The 27,368-nt window shown below is 25.5% G+C and overlaps 5 protein-coding genes and 1 long non-coding RNA gene across 10 annotated transcripts; 2 read left to right on the top strand and 4 right to left on the bottom strand.

Annotated features, from left to right (window-relative positions):
• Nucleotides 1–1,640: 1,640 nt before the first annotated feature.
• Nucleotides 1,641–2,303, bottom strand: LOC128962422 (uncharacterized). Its single transcript, XM_054308796.1, has 2 exons — nucleotides 2,075–2,303; nucleotides 1,641–2,011 (listed from the first exon to the last, which is right to left on the bottom strand). The coding sequence occupies exons 1-2, from the start codon at nucleotides 2,301–2,303 to the stop codon at nucleotides 1,641–1,643; spliced, it is 600 nt and encodes a 199-aa protein (XP_054164771.1).
• A 4,266-nt stretch (nucleotides 2,304–6,569) lies between these two features.
• Nucleotides 6,570–7,101, top strand: LOC128962587 (uncharacterized). The gene is made up of 3 exons (XR_008484645.1): nucleotides 6,570–6,651; nucleotides 6,734–6,893; nucleotides 6,963–7,101. It is a non-coding gene; the product is annotated as an uncharacterized LOC128962587 (long non-coding RNA).
• Nucleotides 7,102–8,114: 1,013 nt separating this feature from the next.
• On the top strand, nucleotides 8,115–8,624 carry LOC128962421 (neuropeptide-like protein 31). Its single transcript, XM_054308795.1, has 3 exons — nucleotides 8,115–8,123; nucleotides 8,201–8,402; nucleotides 8,455–8,624. Exons 1-3 carry the CDS (start codon nucleotides 8,115–8,117, stop codon nucleotides 8,622–8,624), a joined length of 381 nt encoding a protein of 126 aa, XP_054164770.1.
• Nucleotides 8,625–12,447: 3,823 nt separating this feature from the next.
• LOC128962420 (uncharacterized) lies at nucleotides 12,448–13,191 on the bottom strand. The gene is made up of 4 exons (XM_054308794.1): nucleotides 12,969–13,191; nucleotides 12,858–12,897; nucleotides 12,715–12,788; nucleotides 12,448–12,646 (listed from the first exon to the last, which is right to left on the bottom strand). Exons 1-4 carry the CDS (start codon nucleotides 12,983–12,985, stop codon nucleotides 12,448–12,450), a joined length of 330 nt encoding a protein of 109 aa, XP_054164769.1. The 5' UTR covers nucleotides 12,986–13,191.
• A 2,272-nt stretch (nucleotides 13,192–15,463) lies between these two features.
• Nucleotides 15,464–19,099, bottom strand: LOC128962687 (serine/threonine-protein kinase PRP4 homolog). 5 transcript variants are annotated; one of them, XR_008484648.1, is made up of 8 exons: nucleotides 18,958–19,099; nucleotides 17,247–18,880; nucleotides 16,743–17,182; nucleotides 16,565–16,679; nucleotides 16,271–16,509; nucleotides 15,986–16,197; nucleotides 15,806–15,919; nucleotides 15,464–15,686 (listed from the first exon to the last, which is right to left on the bottom strand). XR_008484648.1 is itself a non-coding variant. In XM_054309085.1 (8 exons), the coding sequence occupies exons 1-7, from the start codon at nucleotides 19,083–19,085 to the stop codon at nucleotides 15,994–15,996; spliced, it is 2,691 nt and encodes an 896-aa protein (XP_054165060.1). In that variant the 5' UTR covers nucleotides 19,086–19,099; the 3' UTR covers nucleotides 15,464–15,919; nucleotides 15,986–15,993. The 5 variants fall into 5 exon arrangements, 4 of the variants coding, with proteins under 4 accessions (XP_054165060.1, XP_054165061.1, XP_054165059.1 ...); XM_054309085.1 differs by having other exon boundaries at nucleotides 15,464–15,919; nucleotides 17,247–17,546; nucleotides 17,616–18,880; XM_054309086.1 differs by having other exon boundaries at nucleotides 15,464–15,919; nucleotides 17,247–17,543; nucleotides 17,616–18,880.
• Nucleotides 19,100–19,451: 352 nt separating this feature from the next.
• Nucleotides 19,452–26,640, bottom strand: LOC128962660 (DENN domain-containing protein 4C-like). The gene is made up of 8 exons (XM_054309055.1): nucleotides 26,441–26,640; nucleotides 25,537–26,121; nucleotides 21,023–25,153; nucleotides 20,696–20,739; nucleotides 20,276–20,621; nucleotides 20,076–20,202; nucleotides 19,751–19,996; nucleotides 19,452–19,682 (listed from the first exon to the last, which is right to left on the bottom strand). Exons 2-8 carry the CDS (start codon nucleotides 26,083–26,085, stop codon nucleotides 19,510–19,512), a joined length of 5,616 nt encoding a protein of 1,871 aa, XP_054165030.1. The 5' UTR covers nucleotides 26,086–26,121; nucleotides 26,441–26,640; the 3' UTR covers nucleotides 19,452–19,509.
• Between the last annotated feature and the right edge of the window lie 728 nt (nucleotides 26,641–27,368).

The raw sequence follows: 27,368 nt of genomic DNA, 5'->3' as shown, positions 1-27,368 counted from the left end.
TTATGAATACAATTAAATTAATTGCTGTATTGATTTCAATATATCAAAGTTGTATATATATATTATGATTAAACGTATCATATATATTATAGATTCTATAATTACATTATTAGTAGTGATTGACAAATAAACATTTTTAGCAACTTTCATAAGAAAATTTCGATAGAATTTTATAATTCTGGGAAAATACAATTCTACAACTATAAGTTGTTAGATATATTATATAGGTATGGGATCCATAAATATAACAATAATATAATCTAATTATAGTTATGACTTTGTAAAATTTTATTCATATACAACTATGATTTTACTTTACTTTAATTAAATGGATTAATATTTTATTTTAAATGACAATTAAAATACTAATACTAATATTTAGTTATATATGTTGAGTTTATATTGTTTGATCACAAAATTATTCTACACTTTTATTTACTTATTATTAAGTTATAATTTATTTTAATTTGATTGATTGCCAAAAATATCTGATACCCAACTTTTGATAAGTTATATGACATTAAATACAAAAGAGAAGTTCGTTAGACAGTGGATGATGTAATGCCGGCACTGGACTTATATATTATTAGATCTGATTCATTAATACATATTATCTCATATGAGACAAAGTCATATCCTTACACTAATTTATAAACAATATTTTAACTCATATTCAATATGTTCAACAAAATTGAACAAACTTTTTCAGTGATGTCCACTAACTATAAAACATTTAAATAAATATTTTATTCAATAATCATTTAGTGTTTGATACTGTTTTGATTTGATTTATACTTATATATATACATATACAATAAATATACAGTATATACAATATGTATGTAATTTATATGTATATGATATACTGGTATACAGTATTGTACTGTATATAAAAAATTTTGAGAGAAAATATATTTCAAATACTTAGTCAAACCCATATTAACAAATATTGTTAGTGTTATATAAAGCTTATATACAATACTAAACATGTATTATTTACAATATTATTAAACTATTTGCAATAATTATTATTGTAAAAAGTTGTTAATAACATTCATATAATTATTCATATATCGATTATTATTATTATTATTGTTTTCTTTAATTAACAATTGTCTGAAATATATTATCTAATAATGTTATGACTTTTTATCATATTTTTTTAACATTTATTGATCAACAGATTGTTTAAACTTTCACTAATTTAATCAATAAACCGGTTAACTAACTAAACTCATTGAAGTCAAGAAAATAAAATTAGAAATACATTATCTATTATGTATACAACAGTACTGTATATTATTATTGTTTTAAGTGACCGGTTTATATCAGATATACATTAACTATAATTACAAACAATAAAATAAAAGTAGTTTAGCTTTTACTACCAATTAATTTAACTAAAACCCAATAAAACAAATATTTTTATATTTAAATAAAATAATGTTTATTTAAATGAATAAATCAATAATTTTTTCAGAATAGAGGAAATAATGTTGTGTTTGATTGAATACAATGGTCTCAAATGTCATATATTTTAAGACAATTCTGATTATTAGTAATTTTTAAAAAGACCTGAAATAGTGTTGAATATATACAATATATATATATATAAGTAATATAATACTAATGATTAGCTTTTAATAGCCCCCATACCAGCCATCCTTAGAGTTGCCGTACTTTCGGTCATCTCCATAGCTCTTATAGCTGTTGTCATCAGATCCATATGACTTGAGGTTTTCATAACTTCCATAGCTCTTATAGTTGTTATTATCGGATCCATAGCTCTTGTAGTTGTTATTATCAGATCCATAGCTCTTGTAGTTGTTATTATCGGATCCATAGCTCTTATAGCTATCCATTCTATAGTTGTTGGCGTACTTCTTGTTGTCGTTGTTGTAGTCATCCATTTTGTATGAATCGTATTTCTTGTAGTTATCAGATCTGTCATCATATGACTTATAAGAGTCCATTGCCTTATAAGAGTTGTCATCATATTTGCGACCATAGCCTGCATAACAAACCATATATTATAATATATATATTAATTGTTAAAGTAATCAATTGGAGAAACCTTTGTTTGAGTCCATTTGAAAATATCTGGTTGAGTGTCCCTCTTGTTGTTTGCCATAACCATATCCATCACTTTTACCGTATCCACCCTTTCCATAGTCGTCTTTCTTGTCACTCCAGGTGTGCTTAATCTCAGTCTTATCGTTATGACTATCATAACTGCGACCGTATTGGCCACTGACCACTAAGCACAGGGAGGCAACAAACAAAACTAATAACAATTTCTGCATTTTGATTGTAAAGTTGAATATTTGGTAAACTTAACTAAATTAATAATTAAATTGAATAATTGTGAATTAACTACCTTTTGATCAAACTTATATAGTAGATAATCGAGCGGTCAATTATATAGTGGGTCGCGGGTAGGGTTAGGACACTTACAACAGAGACTAATGGTTAATCCCCACCCAATTAGATATTGATTTAAATATTGTTTAATTAAAAGAGTATTTTTCTAATCTTGAATTTTTTTTATATAATTACATGTAAATTGTAAATCAGGTCATCATATTTTTGCAAAGGAAATGTCTTATGAATTAAAAGATTACTAATTTGTTAGATATTTCATATGAATTAATTAACCATATTTTTTAATTATTTTTATTAATATTCTTTAAAATTCTGATAAATTTATAACTTTTTATCAAATACTAAGTTTTTTTTAAAATTAATTAATTAAATTGGAAAATAATTTGAATAATCAACATTTAAATTAGATCTATACTTAAATTACAAACATAACATATTTTAATATTGATAATAAAATTAAGACATAATACACTTTCTTTATTAAATGTCATTTAATGCCTCAAATTATGAGTTAAGGACAACGACTCTCACTTTTATTACTATTTATTATTTTTGTGTATTACTTTAGGTATTAAATTAAATTTGTTTTTTTTAACTTTTATATGCAATAAATAAATTAATAAAAATAAACTTAACATTGAAATATGATATCTATTTTAAATTAAAGTAAACAATATTATATTTTTTGAACATATTTTTAATATTTAATTATAGCAAATTAATATATTTATAAACAATTAAATAAGCTAATTGTTTTGAAAATATATACATATTTGTTTATTTCAATGATACTAATTTAGTTTTTAAATTTTAAATTAACATTTTATTTGTTTATTATATTTTATTATAATAACAACTTATAATTTGATACTTTAGATATACCCCCTTTATATTTCGTGTTTTTATATAATCAATAAATAAAAGTTAACACACATTAATATTAATTATAATTTATGTATCAATTCCGGGATAAAAACAAATAAAATTATTAAAATTGTTTTTTATAATTGTTAAAAAGTAAACTTTATAATTAATTAATATTTATTTTATAATACAGTATTTAAATTATGATAATTCTATTTAAATATATAATTTCATTGTATATAATATATAAATAAATAGTAAATAATTTTTTAATTGTTAATAATTACAAATTATGAATTAAATACTTTTAAAAATAATTGTCACCAAAATGTTGTTACAAACTATGACTGCTTTATATAGACTTCCAACCTTTTGAACCCATTTTAAGTTAAAGTCAAACCAAATAAAAATATTTATATATTTTTTATATTAAATAACTTATTTAATTAGATAAATTAAAATAACAGATATTATTAAATAATAACAAAATAACATAAATGTAGTTAAATATTTTATTACTAAGTCATAGTTTTAATTTATATGTATAAAATTCTTGTGTATTTATTAACACTATCATTAAAATCATTATCAATTAATCTCATTATTTAAATAGGCAAATATATGTTCAGTTAATTATATTAAATATAAAATTGAATATTAATTGAAATTGCATCATATTTTATTATTTTGTAATCACTAATCAAATTTATAAATCTAATTATATTTTATAATTCTAAAAGATTATATTATTAAACTAATATTTATATATATATTATATAATTAAATAATATAAAAATTATATGAATGATTAATATGTTGAAATAATATATTCAATGGTGATAATTGTGGTGATATGGTAGTGGATGAACAATATGTGTGGCATAATGAAATGGATGATGATGGTGATCATGATGTCCATAGTGGCCATCATGATGACCATGGTGATCAATATGACCCAAATGATGATGCCCATAATGTCCATGATGATGTCCATGATTATGGTGACCATAATGGTGTCCATATCCATGCTCATGATGATGACCATAGCCATAGTGATGCCCATGACCATAATGATGTCCCAAACCATAATGACCATTTCCATATAAATGGCCGCATTTGGTCACATCAATAATGGATAGTATAAGTGCCACAAAAACAAGTGATCCCTATGTTTCAAATGTTTAACGGTTTATAATTAAATAATATATATAAATATAAATTTCATAAATTAAATACTATTATAAAAACATTTTATTTTTTCTTACCAAAGAAACCATTTCTTTGTAATTCAAGTATGAAATTGTTTTATTTAAAAAATTGTTAGCTTTTATATATAAGCAAAAGTGTGTTTCAGTGCTAATTAATAATCAATATTAATGATAAAAATTTTAATAAATGAATGAATTTAATGTATTTATTGTTTTTTTTAATTTTTAGGACCATAATAATAAACTATTGTCTTAATAGACAGATAATGAAAGTGAAGCACTTATTTTGTGTCGGAATAAACAATACATTGTTTTTATTTATATATTTTTTTGTAGTGATCTGTCTTTCAAAACAAACAATAATTAAAAATAATAATAAGTGTGAACTTGAGGACAATTAGTATCTAAAAATTTTTGATTAAACTTAAAATTAAGTCACATTTTTATAATTTAGATTTAATTTACCTGTTAGACATTACTTAATACTATGTTACAAAAATATATTTTTTAAATTTAAGGATAAGTTATAAATTATGTTATGAAATGATGAACAAAAGATTTTGATTTTTAAAACTTAATTTTTTTAACAATGTTATCTATAAAATAAATTATTTAATAAATAAAATGTTTAATTACAAATATTTTTAAGCAATAATTTTAATTTACTATTTAATGGATTGTATATATATTTTTTATTTGTTATATAAAATTTATTTAATTAATAAATTATTTATAAGTAGTCGTTATTATTTTGTCACAATTATTTAATAGTAAATAAAAATATTAATTATTTACAATTTATTTAATGATTTATTTTATAAATTGATTGTTACAATTGCTTATATTTATTTAATGAAAATGTTTACAATATGCATACAGTATTTATTCAACAAAATTTTTATTAAATAAGCAAAATATAATAGATTATAAAAATACAATATGTCTTATTTATGTATTTTTTAAGTATATGTTATCTATCAATCTCTCAAAAATTGTTATTTTTATAACAAAAATGCTTAAAATATTACAAAAATAATATTTTAATTATATTTTGCCAATTTTTTTTATTTATTTAATTTTTTTTCATTTATTAAAAATGCATTTTTATTTTAAAACAAATTTATTTAATTAGTGACATGAATTTAATATTACAATTTGATGTTTTAGCTATCATAGTCATATAAAACTGATATCTAAATTTTATAATAATGTATTTTCATATAAACAATGATGACATAATAACAATTTATTTAATTTTATACTAATAATAAAATCAAATATTTTCTTATTTGAATATTGTAGAAGTAATAATTAGCAATCTTATTATTAATTTAGATCATTTATCAAAAATTCGTTATATTATTTTATTACCAATATATTATTGAAAATAATAGTTAATTTTTATATCAGTCTTGTAAATACTCTATAAATTATAGACTATAATACAAAATAAGCTTAATATTAATCAATTTAATAACAAAATATTTCAAGGACTCAGTGAAACTAGTAATGTATTCAGTATTATAAAGGTTTCATTTTTTTAAAATAAAGAAAATATAAAATCATGAGACTTTTATAATCGTAGTGTTCATTAATATATCATATAAATTATTATATAAACTATAATATATATAAAATATTATAGATTTTCTATACTATGTTTTCAAAGCTAATAAAATAATGATAGAAACCTTAATTGTAAGCTTTAAAAAAAGTTCTAAACATATATTAAAGGGTGTGAATAATTTTTTTATCAAAGAAAACAAAATTTTTATTTTTTTAAGTACATCAACGCTTATCAATAGTTTATTTATTGAAAAAATTTACTGTATATAAAAAAACTTAAGTAACTCATTGAATACTAAATAGATTAAAATTAAAGGATCACTTTACTTATTGCAAGTAATTATACAATAGACTATGTTATTCCTACCCTAACCGCCTTTTTTATTATATTATTATTGATATATTGTTACATAACTAATAATAACTAATTTGGAATCGATTACATATTTTTTTGTGTATCATTTAATTCCCAATTACAGAATGTCTGCATTTTTTCATAATCTTGAAGATGAGTCTTGAAGGACATTCAAAGTGTATATAAATAAATGAACCGAAAAAATGATATTCAAAATTGTCTTAAATTTGCAAAACAAATAAACACTAAAAATTTGATTCAACAATGAAAGTCTTGGTGAGTGTACTTTATATCAAATGGTGAACTTAATGTAATTTTTGTTGTAAATGTACTAAAATATTAATTGAAACAATTATAGGCCGTAGTGTTGTTGTTGGCATTGGTGGCTATGGCCAGCGCTCAGTTTTACTATAGTTCACCTTATGTGGCAAATTATGGACAGCCATACGCCTATTCATCCCCTTATGCCTCTGTGCCAGCATATAGTAGCTATTATGGATCAGGCTATGCTTATCCTGGTACTTATATTTGTAAATTTAAGTAATATTTAATTATTTTTAATTATAAAATACAAATCACTTTTAAAGCTTACACCGGATACTCAACTTATCTCAAGAAATAGACTGTCGATTCCGGATCAATGAAAAAGTGCCTCATTTTTATAAAATTTTATTTTCAATTAATTTTTTAATGTATATTTTCAAAACAAATAACAATTTTTGTACGCGTACTATATAAATAAAATTTATTCATTATTATATTATTATGTATTTTATTATTTTGTAACTTTAAATGTTCCCTTCAAGTGATCTGTGTTTTCCTAACTTTTCGTTTAATTAATTGTTAAAAGTATTTCTAAATATCTATTCTAAGATATTTATTTTAATAATATAAAACCTAATAAATAATACAAAATTTAAATATTAAAATCTTTCCTTACACTCCATTATTCAGTCTATCATTCAGTCTATTACAGTGACTGATTAACTACTGACCGATTCAATGAATTTAGATATAAACACAATCTTTGAGATCAAATATCTCTATAACTATACCCTGAAATTTCATTAAATTTGTCAAAAATAAAGTATATATCTTAAGAAACTTTCAATAATTTTTTTCCCAAAAAATACTATAAAAAGTGAACTCCATTGGTCTCACAATATATTTAATATATTAATTTAAGAATTTTTAAGTATTTAAATATTTTAAAAAATAAATTACACATTCATATAAAATTTAGTTTGTCAACCTATCAATTAAATTTATAGAATTTGTACAATATTTAAAACAAATAAAATATATTATTTGTTTTAATAAAAATATAATAAAAAATATTTACGTATATTTGTAAAAAAAATAATTTAGTTATTTGATGTAAATATCTTTAAAAATGTATATATTTATAAGCTATTGATAAATAACAAACAAAGGGAATACCAGTTTTGTGTTATATTTCCCTTTTAATCTATACTTAATATTATCAACACATCAGTAGAGCCTTTATTTAATGAATATAATATATAACATATAAATAATAAATATATTAAAAATCAATTGCTATTTATTGTTATTTTATGTTTAAATATGTCCTTTTGTTGGTCTAATAATGTCCTAAATTTTTATTATTTGTACACACATTGTTAAAATTGGTTGTTATAAATACATGTAAAAATTGTAGTAATATTTAAAAAAATAGTATTTGTAAAGTGAAAGTGAGTAAAATTGAAAGCAAAACTATGAATTTGGTTTGTATTAATTTATTAATTTAAAATGTTTATTAAATGTTTAAATATTTATAATTATATTTTAATTAATTATAAAGACAATAGTTTTGTTTGTGTCACTGCTCTATATTTCGGGCACTTATTCTGCATTTTTATTCAAAACGGGTGGTAATCCTTATAGCAGTGGATATAATGGATATAACGGATATAATGGATATAATAGACCTGATAATCCCTATAACAACTATGGATATGGATATACAGGATTTTCAACTCTAAACAGACCCTATTATTCTTTTGGTAATTAATTTGTTATATAAAATTGTATATAATTTGTATGCCATACAAACAGGTACTAACTATGGTTCATACGGTTATCCACAAAACACATATGGAAGCTCTTTTGGGCCCAATTATGGGAGCAGTAGTATGTTTCCCTACAATAATCTTAATTATATGAACTCATATAATAGACCAAACATGTTTGGTCCCTATAATAGTCCAATTTATAAATCAAAATAAAATAATAATTATTTAATTTTTTCATTTACTATTTAAACAAAAATCTTATTTTTATACTAAAATAATTCTTATACATTTAAAATTATAATACTTATATATATATATTTTTAATAATTAGACATCAGTGACAAAATACAGCATTTATGTTATATAAATATAACTTTATTAGTAATAATTAAAAAATAAATACGAAATGACCCAAATATCAATATAATTCATGCGAGTATATCATTGTATCACATAATTTATTATAATCTAAAAATATAGATACAGTGCAAATATACAGTATTGTATCAATTCATAATATTATACAATTAATAAACATAGTATTTATTATTTGTTACAATTTTGTTTAATTATTTTGTATATTTTAAATCAATTACATTACATAAAATTGTTGATAAAATAAATTCTAAACTGTATTTACTTGTAATATTACAAATTATTATAAATGAATTTATTTAAATAATAATAAAATTGTTTTTTTTATAAAATAGATAACAAAGATTTCATAAAAAATTTTACAAAATGTTAAACATTTTAATAAAATCAATTTTACATAATTTGATTATTTTTGATACGATTATAATTTTTGTATATTAATTTCTTAACATACTTGTAAATAAGTTTTATGGATAGAATGTTATTTTTAACTCTAATATATTTAATATAATTACTATATTCATTTCATATTAATGATAAAATAAATAATTACAATAAAAATAAGTTATATAATAATTTATTATGCAGCTTTATTAATTAAGTAATAACAAAATTACAAATCATTTATATTAATTAATAAGTTTCATATATAAATAGAGTCCATAAAATGAAACAAACTGTTATTTTCAAATAGCTTTCAAAATTGTCAAAAAACAATGATGTTTTGTAAGGTAGTTATTAAAGTATTGTTTAAAGTAATTTTAATCAATAATTTTAAATTAAATTATTTATATAGCTTTATATATCAATAATTTTAATAATTATTATGTTATCAAACATTGTTATTGGTTACGATTTTTATGGACCTTATGATCATATTAGCGGTCGAATGGCATTCAATGAGGGATTATTATTGCGAGGAAATCCAATGGGACAGTACTGGGCTTTTGGCACTACTATTGAACATCCATTTCCCTATTATCCATTTGCTCCCTATTTTGCTTTACAATATTTATATGATAATTATATATATAATTAACTTAATCATTAACAGCAAGATAAGTTTTTAATTAATTTATAGAAATAATCTAATAATTAGATCATAATTGTACTGTATATTTGATAAATAGGTAATAATTCTATTATTAATAATTAATAAAATAATATTCAAACAAACTATTGTTTACTAAATGATTGAATGACAAAGCGTTTACAGAATTAAATGAAATCATATAAAAAGTGATTTTGACTGACATTAATATAAGTTGTGATACTTTTTTGTAATCTACTAAATGACCAATTTTTAGTTTTATAATTATATATAACCTACTGTATTGGAAATAATAACAATGAAATTATTGACAATTTTGGTGAGATTTCAAATATGTATATAATTTGTAGTTTTAATTGTAAATAATTTATAATTTTATTTATATTAGTGTATATTTAAGACAATATCTATAATATCAGCGCAAACCTATGGATTTACCCCTTATTATGGATTAGGAATAAACCCATTTACGAGGTATTGCAACATACTTTCAATAAATGTAATCTCATTATTACAAATAACATATATTTAGTCCATATTATGGATATGGTTTATCATTAACTGGATATGGAGGTTATGGAGGCTATGGAGGCTATGGAGGCTATGGTTATGGGGGTATGTGATATAGCATTTTTATACCCGTATAATACTGTAAAATATTGTTAATTGTAAAGATTTTTCATTAAATGTATTTATTTTTATGTATTATGTATGCTATGAAATACATTTTCTATACATAAAATTTTTAGTTTACATTAGCATTGTATTAACAAATATGTCATTTACTATACTTTAAATATTTTATTTTGTATTGTGTTTTAGGTTATTATGGAAGATATCCTAATTATGGTTATGGAAGTTATCCTTATTACTCAAGAGCCGATAATTTAAAAAATAATAAATAAAAAATAATTTTTAAAACAGTTATCAATTATAAATCTAAAGATTTATTTAATAATATCTATGTTTTACTTTCAATACTGAATTACAACTGAATTTTTGATACACATTTTATAGTAAACTTATTTATTAATTTAATTATTGTCTCAAAGTTAAATAGATATAAAATAATTACAATATTTAACATAATACTAAATAATTAAAAGATTAAAAATAATTTTAATAAAATTACATTTTATGTAAATATTATTAAACAGTTTGACTCAAATGATTTTTGTTTTAATAAGTTATAATTTATGAGTAAATCATTAGTAAATCAATAGTCAATTTTGGCATTTTATTCAAATTTTTAAGATTTAGATATATATTAGTACTTTAAGTGAAATATATTAATAATATTAATTAATCTATAATATTATATAATCATAAATAATATTTTTTTATCAATTGATATTATTATTATTATATTAATATTATTGTTGAATCTGCTCATCTCTGTATTTAAAAATTTTAATGTTTTTAATCATATTTATTATATAAAATTATGTTAAATAAAAATATTTTTTAACAATAATTTATATTATATTGTACTAATTAATTAATTAGTGTAATCTATTTACAAGTTGATAATAGCAAAAAATGTATTAAATATCAGATTACTGTACAGTACTATACAATGAATTGGGCGCCACTTATATAACCGTTTTATATAAGGATTTACTCTAACTTATGGTCTATAACTTGTGATTATTTTTATTTTACAGTAAATACACATTCAATATGTGATGTATACTATATATTGATGTATATATTGAATGTGTATTTACTGTAAAATAAAAATAATCACAAGTTATAGACCATAAGTTAGAGTAAATCCTAATATAAAACGGTTATATAAGTGGCGCCCAATTCATACACTTTGATAGTGAAGGACAATGTGTTGCGTGATTTGGCATTAATTTTGTAGTAATTTTAGGCCACTTTTATATAGCAGTACTCATGAGTTATATAATATGTGTACAAAACTGACACAAATGGATCAGTTATTAGTCATGACTGTCACTCAATACTAATGCCAATGCAAATGCCAATCAATAATCTATTTAATAGAGGTTTGAATTTCATTGGCATTTATGGCATTTATTTTTATAATTAATTACTTTTTTAAAAAAAGATTTTTATAATTTATTCTTCGTTTACTTCATAAAGATTTTTTAATAATAAATGGGTTTATCTTTTCTTAATTTTTAGATAAACAATCTTTAATTAAAAAATGCAAATTTAATGATATAGAATGATATAAATTATAAAACTATAGGAAATTAAGGATATATTATGTCAAAACAATTTTGTAATGTATTTTTTAAAATAATATATATTAATGTATATATACCGGTATATTGATATTATTAACATTATATTAGAAGTATTTATTGCTTTATTTAGAAAGAAATCATTATTTTATTTGCTATGATTTTTCATATAAAATAGTGAATTTAATAAATTGATTTTTAGAGGTAATTAATTAAAATTAAATAAAACAGCAAATTTTCTGCTACATCAACGATGAAATAATTTATTTAAAACTTTAAATTTTGAAATTTTATACAAAATCAAATTTTGAACAAAAATAATCATTAAACTAAACAACAAATGTATTGATGTTTGAATCAATACATGTATTCAAATGTCAATTTGTAATCAAATCATTTATTTCTTGAGGAGATAGGAGTAAGTGTCATACGGCGAGGCATAGGCACTGGTATATGAAACGGGTGAGACATAACTTCTAACAACGGGAGCGGTGGCCACATATGAGGAAACATATGGAGAAACATATGGGGAAACATATGAGGAGACATATGGGGACGACACGTAAGATCGGGAAACAACAGGAGCCGAATAATAACTAATAAATTGATTAACAAAATATTGGTTAAAAATAATTAATTTTTATATCAAAATATCAATCAATACCCGGAATATCCAACATAAGGTGAGAGGATACCGGCGCTCACGCATGCGATGAGACCCAATGCAACAATGAGTGCCTGAAAATAAATAGTTAATTTTAAATTAAAGTTTCAGATATTTTAATCAATTAAAATATTATAACTTACGATGGCTTTCATTTTCGGAAGATTTTGTGAAATTAGTTTTCTTTTAAACAAATAATCGTAAAAAAGCAAATTATGAGAAGCTGTGAAAAAAGTGTCTCTTTATATAATTACGATTTGAAGGACATCATAGACACCTATAAGTGATGTCCATTTAGAGAGATAATCAAAGCAATCACAACATATATCGGCGTACTCTTCATCCACACAACACATACACACCCATCGCATCACATCTCATCCGATATCGCCTTCAGCTGTTGTCAGCCTTGAATTCAATATAAAAATTTGCTCTAAAATATTGTTTCAAGTATTCAATTATTTCTCTCTCTCTCTCTCTCTCTCTCTCTCTCTCTCTCTCTCTTTATTTATTTATTTATTTAAAAATTAATATTTGATAAAAATTAATGATTTATAATCACATTTTTAATATTATAAAAATATTAAGAAAAGTACGACAGTTGCCCATAGATGTCAAGTTTGACTTCAGTAATGGATTCCCTTTTCAATGAATTTCAGTCATTGATTTGCAATTCATTTCTCTATTTCCTATTGTACTGTAGTTTCACATCTTAATACTCCACAACTATTAACATAAGATTTAATATTCAATTTATAGCATTGATATTATTGATATTTATTGAGAAATGCATCTAAAATATTGGGAATTTTGACGTTTGAAGGATGGCTTAAATCTTACAATGATTAAGAAATCACTTTATGTTATAATACCTAATAACAACATCCAATTATTCAGTTTATAAATTTTAAACTTGAAAACAAAATCAAAATTATTTTTTTTTTAAATTTATATAAAAAAATATTAAAATCTAATTTCAACATAACGAATTATAACTAAAAAAAAATACTAAAAAATAAATTATTTGTAAGCAGTTTTTTGCATAAACCATTAAAATCAGTTAAATCAGACAGTTCTCAGTTGTCATAAATTTTATTTGAGATCAACAATAATAATATACTTTACAATAATTTACTAATATGTTATTATAAATTATCAAAAACGTTAATTTTATAATATTAATAGTGATTTGTATCAATTGATAGGTCAATGAACACAGTAACATAATGAACAATTTAAAAAGTCAAATGTTATGTTAAAAATTTATAAAATTAATTTTATTTTTTTAAATTAGTAATTCCTCTATTTTTGGGACAGGTATGCAACATATAAGCATAATTTTCTTTTTCTAATAATAATTGTTGAAAATATTTCTCGTAAAACATCACAGATCTATCTAAATGGCAAAATGTTTTAATAATACTATAGAATTAAATAACTAAAATACTTAATTGCGATAATGAAAAATTCAGGTAAGTTTTATAACATATATTAAACATTATAAGATTCAAACATCTTTTGATGACTTGAAATGACCAAAAAATATTTTGTTTCATTAAAAAATAATAAAATAGTTGATATTTATTAAATTAATTTATATACAGAAAATATTACAATAAACAATCAATCTTTTTTATGTGTTAAAAATACTTTATAAATAATATATATTTGTATTTATAAATATGGTTAGTCCTATTAATTATATATTTATTCACCATTATATATGAAAATAGTCAATTTATTATTTTGAAATTATTTTCAACAATTTGGTGAACATTTTGCCTTAATTTTTATTAATTTTATATTTTTGTTTATAATTACCAAATATATTGATATTATTGTACAGTATTTATATTTTAATTAACAATACCTTAACTTACCTTTAAATGAACGCAAACCGTAAACTATGATATAGTTATCTAAATGACTAAAAACTCATTTTTTTCAAAATTAGTCGTTATTGACGATTATATAAACTCGTCATTCAATCAAACCATTAATATTTAATGACTATTAATTAGACATTATATGTGTCTGTGTTTATAACATATAAAACGAGATTTAATATTATTAATAATATAAACGGCTAATAAATATTAGGAAATTACGGTAATTAAAATATTAATAATTAAACACAACCAGTAATATTAAGTTTTATCACTTAAATCTATGAATCTATAACTTATAAAAAATTAATTATTAAAATAATTATATATAATTGATCGCAATTATTGGTAATCTCATCGATGTCCTCATTAAATATGTCAACAAATTGTTCACAATCTTCTTAGGTATAACTTTTATACACACATATTATAGACCTGTTGATAGGGTAGTCCTAAAACAGTATTGACTAGAAATTAAATTTCAAATGAAAACAATAGGTTTCTATGACCTATTACCTGACATTATAGGGCTTTCTTTGTGCGAATCTATGGTAATTTAATAGTAAATATAATTGATATGAAATTTGCATTATATAGCAATACTTATCAATTATTATACAAAAAAAATTATTATATTCTAAATTTAGTAGAAAATAAACTATAAAAAAATCACAAATTGTGTAAATCCAATAATTTGTCGAAATTTTAAGTCCTGTAAAATAGGTATACAAAAGATATATAAAATAATTTTCAAATCACATTTAATTTTATTTTTAAAATGATTTTATTTATTTCATACTTAAAGTTATATTGTGACCAACAGTAGTGATCGACAAAATAATTTAAATGGAGATAAAAGCCTATTATAATGGGGATCAAAATAAAATTTATTTAATTGGCTTTTATTATTAAATAAATATATTCTCAAATGGGGTTAATTTGAATCAATTATTACCACTTTCTTATAAGTTCTTGATTACATCACAACAGCATCATTACAATCAATCAATCATTCATTAAAAATACAAATCATTTGTATTTTTGTTGACATAATCGATAGTCCATTACATGATTGTCAGACAAAACCTAACAAATAGCGCAATGAAATGAACGATAATTTATTTACAAAATTAATTGCTTTAGTTGTCTGTACAATAAATATATAGTTTTAAACGATTAATAGTACAATCAATATAATAACAAACTCTAGGTTTCAAATAACTTTTTTTTTGGATTCAAAACACGTCTTTAAAGTCCACAAAACTTATTCAATAGTCAGATGAAAACAACAGAATTATGTTTCTTATGTTTCAATTAAACTGTAAAATAAATTATAATTTACTCCAAATTAAACTGTTTTAAGAGTCGGAACCAAAATAACTCACTTCTGTTATCACATCTTATCGGTAATAAATGGATGAGTGAGTGCTTGTGTTATAGACAAACGTTTGCTCGGATCTAACATAAGGATCTTTTCTAACAAATCTTTCAATTGTGTAACCTTTCTGAGCTCTGTATCATTCAATGTCTGACCGGCCATTAATTCGGTATTTAAATCGCGAATTGGCTGTATGTTTGATATAACGACAATTTTCTCCTAAATTAAACAAAAAAAAGTATATAAGTTATAAGTTATGACAGATAAGTGAATATAAAGTCAAACGATTTACTTTTTCAGTGACTTTGTCGACCTCTTGATAGAGGAAATTACAGTTATGGTCGAAGTGTTGGTCCTTAAAGCGTCCTCTTCTCACAAATTTGTTATTCATTCTTCCCTTGAGGTCCATAAAAAATTTAAGCATTTGATTATTTGATTTACCGGAAAACATAATTTTTCCACAATATAACTCATACAAAGTACAGCCCACAGACCACAAATCGATACTAAAGTCATATGGCTGTCCCAATACTACAACAAAACAATTGCATTAATACAATATTAGTCAATCAATATAATTACTCACTTAATTCAGGTGCTCTATAGAAACGGCTCACTAAATATGGAGTTATGTCACAGTCATTAGCATCAGAGGCCGAACCAAAATCGCATAATTTTAAACTTAATTTATTTTCATTTACCTAAAAATTAATAAATATATTTATATTACTGTATATATTAATAAAATAATAAAAATTATTTACCAAAATATTATCGGGTTTGATGTCTGCGTGCAAAATATTACATCTTTTTAATAATTTTAAAGCCATAAATAACTGATGACTATATGAACGAACAGCTTTTATATGCAGTCCGACATCCTTTCCATACTTTTTGAGAATTTCGCGCAAATTCATAGAAAGAGACTCAAAGACTAAACACAAATGATTTTTATGGTAAAAATGTCTAAACAAACGTAAACAATGATATTTGTCATCCGGATCCGTGTCATTCAATTTTTTCAGAAATTCCAACTCTTTGAGACCAGTTTTATGCATTATATCATTATTCCTAATGATCTTAACGGCAACGTCTTGTTGTGAACGAGCCTTATCTCGAGCGCGAACTACATTACTAAACACTCCCTGACCTGTATAACCATATACTGAATATCGGCCGTCAAGTATTTCACCAATTCTTATACCTTTATATCAAAATTAAAATGTATTTTAATAACAATGATTGGTATTTAAGAAAACAATACATACGATAATATCCTTCGGCGTCATCCCAGTTGTCATTGAGGGACGGATTGTCGACACCAGATGTTTTGAAGTGGTTTTGTTCGGACGGAGAATTATAATCATCACAATAGACATCTAAATCAGCAAACATGTCGACCTGTTTTCTTTTAGGTTCCACTTTAACATCACTTGACGGATCCAAATCAGTATCATTTTGCAACTGTTCTTCTAATTCTTTATGTTTTGATATCTCGTCGAAGGCTTCAAGTCGTGAGTCTTCGTCAGCAATACTTAGAGAAAGTTTGTCTGAAGTGTCCGTCTCTTCTTTTGTCGGCGAGTTTTGATACGAAGAAAAACCTGAATTTGATGTTTCATTAAATTCATTTGATTTACCTAAAGATGAGCCCAATTTCTGCAATAACTCTTGCCTTTGTTTTCTTCGTCTTTCAATCTCTTGCTCTTCATTTTCATCTTCATTAATGTCTACGTCATACAAATTATTTGATTCATCAGAAGTCGAGTCATCATTGGTTTTGTCTCCAAATGACTCGTTTGTATATTTGTCATAATGTCTTGAACCGGACTTTTTTACATTTCTATCGTAACCTCTTTGGTGACGATCTCTCTCTCTTTCGCGATCTCTTTCTCGATCTCTACTTCTTATGCGTTCATCCCGTTCTCTGTCTCGATCGCGACTTCGTCTTAAATTTCGATCCCTATCTCTAAGCAGTCTATCCCTATCGCGTTCTCTCTCTTTATCTCTATCTCTGTCGTGATTAAGTGGTGATCGAGTTTTTCTACTATTATGGTGTCTTCTATTTCTGTTACCATCTTTATCTTCATGAGATCTATCAAATCGATTGATTCTATCAAATCTATTTCTGTCACATTTATCTGGAGTCTGCCGCCTCTGTCGTTCATAAGAACGACTTCTGCTTCTTCTACTATGATGTCTATCAACGGAATGTCTTTTATTTTCATTGAGGTTTAGATTATCACTTGATTTAGATTTAAGAGTAGATTTCTCTCTAAAGCTATTATTAGTGGTTTCTCTATCACTTCGACTGTCTTTCGTTTTCAAAATTTCTTTTGAAACAATTTTCGTTTTATTTTCTGTTTTCAAAGATTTTTCATCATTTTTCAAGTGTTTATCACTTTTACTCAAATCAGTCGTTGATTTTCTTTTTCTTTCACTTATTTCCAAAAGAGGTATTTCTTTAGTGACTTTCGATTCATTTAATTTCTTGTCCTTTAATTTTGACTCTTTATTAAAACCATTCATTCGCTGACCATTTGTATCATTTTCTTCATCGTTTCTGGTCTTCAAATGACTAGACTTTGAATCGTCGACACAAATGTCTTGTTTTAGTTCCTCTTGTCTAAGCTTTTCTTCTAATATTTTCTTTTGTTTAATTAGTTCACGTAATTCTTCGTCCTCTTTGGCCACCAATGGGTCCATATCTTTCTTATCCTTTTCTTTGTCTTTTTTATCTTTTTTCGATTTCTTTGAATGTTTTGAATGTTTGTTTTGATGACTGGATTCATCTTTTTTATGTTTCTTATGTTTACTTTTGTGTGACTTCTTGTGATTACCACTATTGTGACCGACATTCACGTCCATAGTCACCAACTTGTCTTCGGCGGTCAATTGTTCATCACTGGGTCGGATAAAAGACATTTATTAAATAAGTCATATGTTATGCTGGATGTGATAATCAATATTTACGGCACAAACCTGTGTCTCAATTGGTGGTAATCTTCGTGTTTGTCATCACTTCTGTCACCTGAAGTGTCATACCTTTTGTCCGACATTTTTGTCGACAAAACAAAACACTCGAAAACTGACAATTTGTTTGACATCATTCATAAACAACGTAACGTCTAAACAAATATCATTGAATTTACATTTTTTATGACAACCCTTACATATATTGTATAAATGAATAGATATTTTGATATTAATTTTGTTAATATTTTAAACATTTTATTGATTGCATTCATATTTATCATTATTTTTTACATTTATCGAAATATAACGATATATAAAATTTAAAACCTTTTAATAAATAAATGCCGTTTTGTTAGAAATTTGTTAAATTAACACTATTTACATTCAAATATATTTTCAACTATAAATTTCAAGAAAAAAATCGTAAAATATAACAAAAAATAAAATTAGTTTTTACTTTAAATCTAATAATTAATAAATTTTATACAATAAAACTCATGCCGTTTAAAAAATGATAAATTCTGGCACCACTTATGATCAAATGAGTCATTTGTTTAGTTAATTCTTCATAAGCAAAGAAGTAGTTGATTGTGGTCTGAGTTCAAGTTCTTTGAAGAATCGGCGACAGAAGACGATTCCAATGGATGGCGGCTTATCAATGGATTTGAGTGCCTCCTGATCTTTGGGTGACATCGACTCAAATGCGCGACGATATTCGCGATCAAATGCAGCTATAAATATATCATTTGATTAGTAAATTACCAGTAAATAAAATATTGTAAAATTTAACAATTATTACTATTATTGATATTTTCTCGACCCAATGCCACAAATGATAGAAATAATAAGTCTCGATAAATACTATGTTGTCTTATATTACTTTTCTTGGCATTCAATTTTAATCGTTCAGTAATCAGTAATTTCATTGGTGTCGCCAAATCATTGCATTGAATTGAATTAATAATTTGTTTCATAAGACTTCGAGTTAGTTGTCCCGGTTTGCGCTCATCGGTGACCAATGCGTGAACCAATGGTGATTCAAATGCTAAAAATTGACATAAAATAAAATAACACTTTTAGTTGACTGCAATTATTATTATTATAAAAACTGTGATTTATCTCACATGTCTCGAGCCATAGTTTGTGTAAAGAACTACTTCCAATCTCTTCATGAAGTCTATCATTATCCCACATACAAAGCACCGATACTTTTTGATAATCCGTAAGTTTAAAGTTGTCGATATTATTTGTCTATAAAATACACAAGTATTGAGATTAATAAATTGTCAACAATTAAACTGTTATATATTTGTTGATGATATACATTATTTTTATTAAATGTATTGGAATACAGGCAAAGCACGGGTAGATGTGTCGGGAGATTAATCCGTTTGAAATACCAAATTAAGTTCCAATAAATAATGGGATGTTCGTCAACAAACTCGGGTTTGGCCAGACATAAGTCTCCCTCATTATTCAATACATTCTCAATTTCTTTGCGTAAAACTAATGGACTTAAATAAGGAACAGTTATCGGTTCAAATGTTTCGACATTTTTAGCTAATTTTGATGACTGTCTTTCATTATTATTAATACAACTGTTGTTTTCTTCATTAAATGAAGAGTCAATCTCATCAATACTTTCTAAAGTTTTATTTGAATCTTCAGATCTAATGTATAAATATAATCAAAATATTAATGAAAATTATTTGTTGTATTCAATAAAGTAAATTAAAAAACTTACTTTTGTAAATCATTTTTTATATCAAATGAGTGATTTTTCAAGTCCTAAATAAAAATTATTATAATTTAATATTAGTATTACCGGTTAGTATAATTCTCATATGTTTGATCAGATAATATGACCTCAATAATCAAGTGATAACCGATCACAACGGTAATTAAAAAATACTAATTATTAGTCAGATTATTTATATTTAAATTTTCAACTCTTGAAATTCAAATCAATTATATTATTATATATATGAAATATTGTTACAATAAATTTGAGGTCAGAGTATTAATAGACAAATTGTTTTTAATAAAAAATAATTTTTTATGTGTGACTTACTTGAAGTATGATTGTAAGTAATGGTACAAACTTTGAACTACAAAAAGTACAGTTAGTATTAAGATTAGAGTCATCAGGAGTCCATCCCTCCATTATTTCTTCATCATAAATGATAGCATGACATGTATAACATCGAGAACAAGAAGTCATAACTATTTCCATAACAATTTCAATATTTGTTTCTAAAGATTTTGGTTCTAAAGAAGTTGTATAATGTTTGTCCAAAAGTTCAAAAAGTGGTGAAGTATTGGAATTAATGCCAAAACCGGTAAAATTTCTGCCAAGAGATCCGTCTCGAGAACGTTCACTCACTTCATCCTCTGAGGCAAAACTATTTCTTCTCATATCAAATGAGTTATTACTCGAACAGTCGTCGTCATCGAAAACCAAATTTGATGGAAACTTTTCGGCCAATTGACTCGCCCATTGAGATAACAAGTTAGCAGTTCCAGTGGCCACTCCTGTCACAACTCCTGAAGCATTGGTTGAATTAATGATTTTCGATGGCGATGAGGTCACAGATGATGTTGAAGCCAATGACGATTTTAAATCACTAAAACGATTAGCCATATTGTTTGCCGCAGATTTGATTGTTGAATAAACATATTCAGAATGTTTATTAGTGGTCAGTCTATTAGTCCACTGAGCGCTCAAATTTAATAATGAATTTTCTCTACTGCTGTCATCTTCGGTCACAATTTCATCTTTACTTCCAAATGAAACACTTTCTTGACTTTCAAGTTTGATTGTATTATCAAAACTATTATTAGTGTCTTTAATATCATTTAATTTTGATGACAAAACTGGAGGTAAAGTTGCCGATCGGATCATATTTTTCGACCGGGAGTTCGATCCTGAGTTTGATTTTTGTGAATCACGTCTAAAAAGAGCACCAAATTTGTTGATAGCCTTTTCAGAAGTACTGTAATTTGATTCATGAAATGTTGAACTTCGGGTAATAGTTGTTTTAGGAGACGACGATTTGGCAAAACGACTGGCCAATCGAAAACTGGATCTTAAAGTTGAGGCCACTTTACCGTCAGATGCAAACAACTCCATATTCATTAAGGCATCTTTTAATGGACTAAACGCAGAATTTAATCCATCTTTAGTGTCTTTAGTATCCTTAATAACTTTAACATTATTTGTCTTTGAATTATCTAATGATTTATCTAAGCTTTTTGTGGAATCAATAGCTTCAGAGCTCTTAAAATTAATTTTACTGTCCTTTAAAGTGACGGATGAATCTTCTAATGACTGAATGTCTAACTCTTGTGATTCAATTAATTTAGAATGAGTTAAGTTGTGTTTCCAATTCTTCATAACCTCTACTTCACCATCGATCTCATCACATGCATCGTCATCTCCTTCTTCAGGATCTTCTGTACATCGAGTAAGACCTCCAATAGTTTTAAATGAATTAACTGTCGAATTATTTTTATTGGTATTAAGTGATAATTTTTTATTTTCGTCTTCGTTTTGTTGAAACTGTTGTCTCAACTCCTTTAATGTTTCGGATCTAAGCTTTTGAAGAATCTTTTCGTCGTTTCCAAAGCTATATGACCTTAAGTATGGTTTCGGTGAACAAGATTTCAGAGAAATTACATTTGTGTCTAAATTTGGCTTTAAATTTAGATCTTCGTGTTCGGCACTCTTATGCCGTCGTCTTAAATTATAATCATTACAAATGATATTTTTGTCGCCAAACTTTGAGTAATCAGTTGTCATAAGAAGACCGGCCGCACTGTCGAAGTCATGCAAACAATTCATTGGAGAACTCGATTGACGAACAATACTTCGCGTCCTTTCTCTAAAAGAATCAAAATCTTTGAGATCTTTGATCAATCGATTTGCAGAATTTGATTCTGAATTAATTGAATCAGTATTAGTCACATAACCATTATCTGAAAAACTTTTCACTGAATTTGATTTAATTTCATTTAAGTTTGGATCAACTTTTATGGCTTTAATTTTAGTATTTTGTCTGAACTGAGCCACACCTACGATAACGTTCCTTAGTTTGTTCCACATGAGTGATGCAGTTGTGTCGCCAGTCGGCCATTTGCTCTCGAGAACTGCTTTATTATAGTAGCCGTAAGTGATTGCATTTGGGGTTATTTTTTGAGCTTTCATTTCAAACAATACTTTGACTGCTAAAATGGGTTCACTATAAATACCGCACAATAACATCATAACCCGATAGCAGACCTCATCGGACGGATGAAAGCCGAGTGATTGCATCCGCAAAAGGACTTGAAAAGCAATACTTAATGGTTTAGGTTTTGATAAATGATTTGCTTTGACATAAGCGGGTAAGTGATGAAACCATAGACTATAGCAATAGCTTAAGAGGCACTTAGACCATGTCATCGGTGAATCAGCGTGTCTTCGGGCAACCTTTTGTGCACTTCTTATCTCTTGTTTAGTTCGCTTAGACATTGGACTCGACGGTCCAATCAACGATGAATTCTCTGAGAGACCGATTTCGCTATCATTTACAAGAGAACCGATTCGTGATAATGTGTGTAATGTTGGATGTTTATGAAACTTTTGTGGATCAAATGGACCAAATTCGCTATATGTAAATTCATCGTCAGACGTCATGGGTTCTGGTGGTGGTATAAAAACTGTTTGATCATTATGTATGTAATCACCAAAATCTAGTAAACGCAGTGAACTCGAGTCCACGGAATCGCTTAAAGAATCGAGTTTTTCTGAGCACTCGTCAAAAAAAGCAAGACTTATGTTTTTGTCGGAAACAAAAGATCGCTCTTCAATAAAACGGGTAAACATCTGAGTCTTCATCATTAAAGTATAATATTTTTGGTAATTTTTGTCACGAGATTTAATAAAGCCTTGCAAATCAAATAGAGAACTGGGATCAGTTGCACCCACTGTTGGCGCCCGAGTTATGGGCAATAAATATGAGCGAAAATTTTTAAGAATAGTTGCCATAAACTTAATGAAAGCCTCCTGTATTTCCAATTCAATTTGTCTCTCAATCTTTTTAGTTCTCAAATTATCTCCAAATACACTATTTTTTGTTTTATTTGTCGCATTATAAGAGCCATTAGTGGAAGACATTGGATGCAAAAGACGTTCAAAAAGTTTTTCAAGAGTTGACTTTAAAACTCTGGTCGGCTTTTTCGGCATTAGTTTAGGATTAAACTGACGCTTACTTTCAGACAAATAAATAGAGTTAGTGTCCAAATCAATTGATGCCACGTCTGTCGGGGGCTCAAAGTAATCAAAATATCGTGAATCGACTCCAACGATGAAAGGGAGCGGAGCGTTGAGAACATCGGACAGACCTAATGGACACATAGGTATGTAAGGGCACTGCCAATGGAACGGAAATATCATTGTAACCACTGCTTCGGCAACACTGGTCAGCACATCGGGTCGTAATGAATGTAACAAAATTTTTTGTTCAGTTAATGCAAATAGTAATACGTGAAGACAGTTTTCTGGACCCAAATTTCGCAACATTTGTGTAAAGGAGGCACCCGTTAGGGCTAAAGGCATATATTCTGGTGGTTGTGAAATAAGAACAGTCTCTTCGGGATTCATTCCTAATTGAACCAAAATTTTTGGTCTATTAGGTAATGGAAAGGGTATCTCAAGCATAAAATTAGAAATATATCTTTCAATTGGTATTTTTTGAGGTATAGTGGATGAGACTACAAATGTTTTATATAAGAATAATAGAAATCTTTCAAAAGTTTCAAAGAATGGCCATTGACTCAGAATACTAATTGATTTGATTCTATGCAATGATTTTGTTTGTTTGTCTTCTTCTGTAACATAAGTCAAATGTTCTGATTCTTTGTCACTAAGATTATGATCGCTAAGACTTTCATAGAAAGTAACGGCCGCTCCGTAAACCTTTTCACCCGCTTCTGAGGTCAATACATATGTTGAAAATATTGGTTTAGGCAATTGGGCTCTTTTTGGCCAACACTCTACAGTAGCACCCATTGGAAAACAAAATAATGACACCGATTCCGGTAAGGGATAGTGAGGATAATCATCTAATGGAAATCGCCCTATAATTGATGGCTTATAGCATAGTAAAGGTGGTCTATTCATTGACTTCTTGTAACATATAAACACATCTGAACCAACCATTCCCTAAATAATATATATTTTATATTTATTAAATATTATATAATTTATGTCATAAAATAATTTATATATTTTATAACCATTCTATAATAAACTCATTAATTAAAAATAAATTATTTCAAATAAATAGAGAAATATATTTAGATACATGTGTTAAACATACAGTATTTTGTTTGTTATCTTAAAAGACAAATACAATACTTGTAATCAAATAATGTTAACATTAAAATGCTAACTGTTATCATAAAAACATAGAAATTTTAAGTGTCGGTATTGTCAATGAAAATAATTTTTTATGGTTAATAAATTGGCGATTAATATATTTAATAATAAATTATTAATAAATAATAAAAATTAATTGAAATAATTGAGTAAATATAAAGACTTACTTTATTGAGATTCTTATTGATGAGACAGAAAGCATGTGGTGGTGACTCTCCTTTATTTGCTAATATGACACATAAGTCGGTAACGACTAACTGATTGCAGGGGGCATTGTCTCGGGCCCTCCTGTAGGTGAGGAAAGTACGTGAACCGCTGTTATTAACATTAGCCTGTTGTCCATAAAATGTCTTTTCGACGATTTCGCTGTCAGACATAACCCTTTCCTTTCCTTCATAAAGCACTCCGATGTCAACCAGTGGTGGTTTATCTCTGCCTCGTTTAAAGCAAATGTAAACACTTGGACTCCGCAGACTTCCATGATTTAGGTCCGCAGGAAAACCTAATGGTGTCGACTCTAAGCACGTGTATCCGTGGGGTACCGACTCGTTTGCACTCCGAATAATGACTGTAATGTCGGTAATGGGCGCTGAAGACGTCTGCACTGACTTTGGTATTGATAGCCGTTCTTGACTTAGACTCTCATCAAACGGTACACACCTTTCATCCGAAATACCGGACACAACAAAGTAATCGGCGATCCGTTTGTCATCCATTTCATTATATTTTTGTCTTCAATAAGTTACTAATTTCTGCAAATTGTTTATAAAACTTTCATTTAATAACAAAATCATTAAAATAACAATTTTAACTAAAAATATAATTTAAACTTTTAAATAATAATATCATATTTAATATGATTTGTTTATCAATCGATATATTTTTAATATATTTAATTTCATAACATATTTACAGTAAAACAAACAAAAAATAATATGAAATACAAGACATTTGTGACAATATAGACAACAAAACCCTATGAATGTGTTGTCATTAAAAATAGTGATAATTGTCATCAAATGTCACACAAGTGTCACACATATAGTGTATAACTTGATTGCAAACGCTTACCATTAAGTCTATTGTTTTGCTATTAGTGTCAAAGTGTGTGACCATTGCATGTCATAAGTGGTCATTCAATTGTATTTGTTGTCAACCATTGTGTTGACCACAACATTGCCATCGATTCACTAAACAGTCATTAAATAACAAGTTATAAACTATAAGACAATTATTGTTTATATGTAATCAATGCTATTATACTGTAATAGTCTATTAATACGAGTATTATAACAACATATGCGCACTCTATACACATATACTGTATATTTATTACTCATTTTTGTTAGATATGTAACTCCAGTCTCCCGTTTGACTCGGGATCCGAGTGTCCGAACAGTTATACTAATATAAATAGTAATCATTTTGATATAAATATCACATTATATTACCGGTAATATCAAACCAATGTTTTTCAGATTTTCACTGTATATGACTTTTGTATAAGTGTTTGGTCAGAGAAGTGGTCCATCAAAAAAAAAATGACTTTCACTTATAAATATTTATTATTATAAGTTTAATCATAGGCTCATAGATTTTTCATGTGTGTATTTATTAGGTAATTATCAATTTTGTTACAAATATTACAAATCATAATACATGTATATATATATATGGCACTGATTTACAACTTTTAACGGGTCCAGCAATTTGTAATTTTTAAATAAACACTTATATATTAATGTTATTATTGAGTTGAGATATACAGTACAGCTATAGTTGTCTATAAATTTATATTTGATAAAAATTTCAGAGTTTCTTAATTAGTATTATATAATATAAGCAAATATATTGGGCTATAGATTGTTAAAAGTTTTATATCTAATTTATTTTTTAAAATTTATATTTATTAATATCACTGTATGACCCACACATATATCTAATGTATAATATTTTAGCCCCTTTTCCATTGTTTGTCAGATGATAATTAAATTCATTG

The sequence above is a fragment of the Oppia nitens genome, unplaced genomic scaffold (genome assembly GCF_028296485.1).
Source record: "Oppia nitens isolate AA-2021 unplaced genomic scaffold, nextdenovo-longstitch-racon4-pilon3 scaffold6_pilon_pilon_pilon, whole genome shotgun sequence".
Classification (NCBI taxonomy): Eukaryota; Metazoa; Arthropoda; class Arachnida; order Sarcoptiformes; family Oppiidae; genus Oppia; species Oppia nitens.
This window is presented reverse-complemented; position numbering and strand designations above follow the sequence as displayed.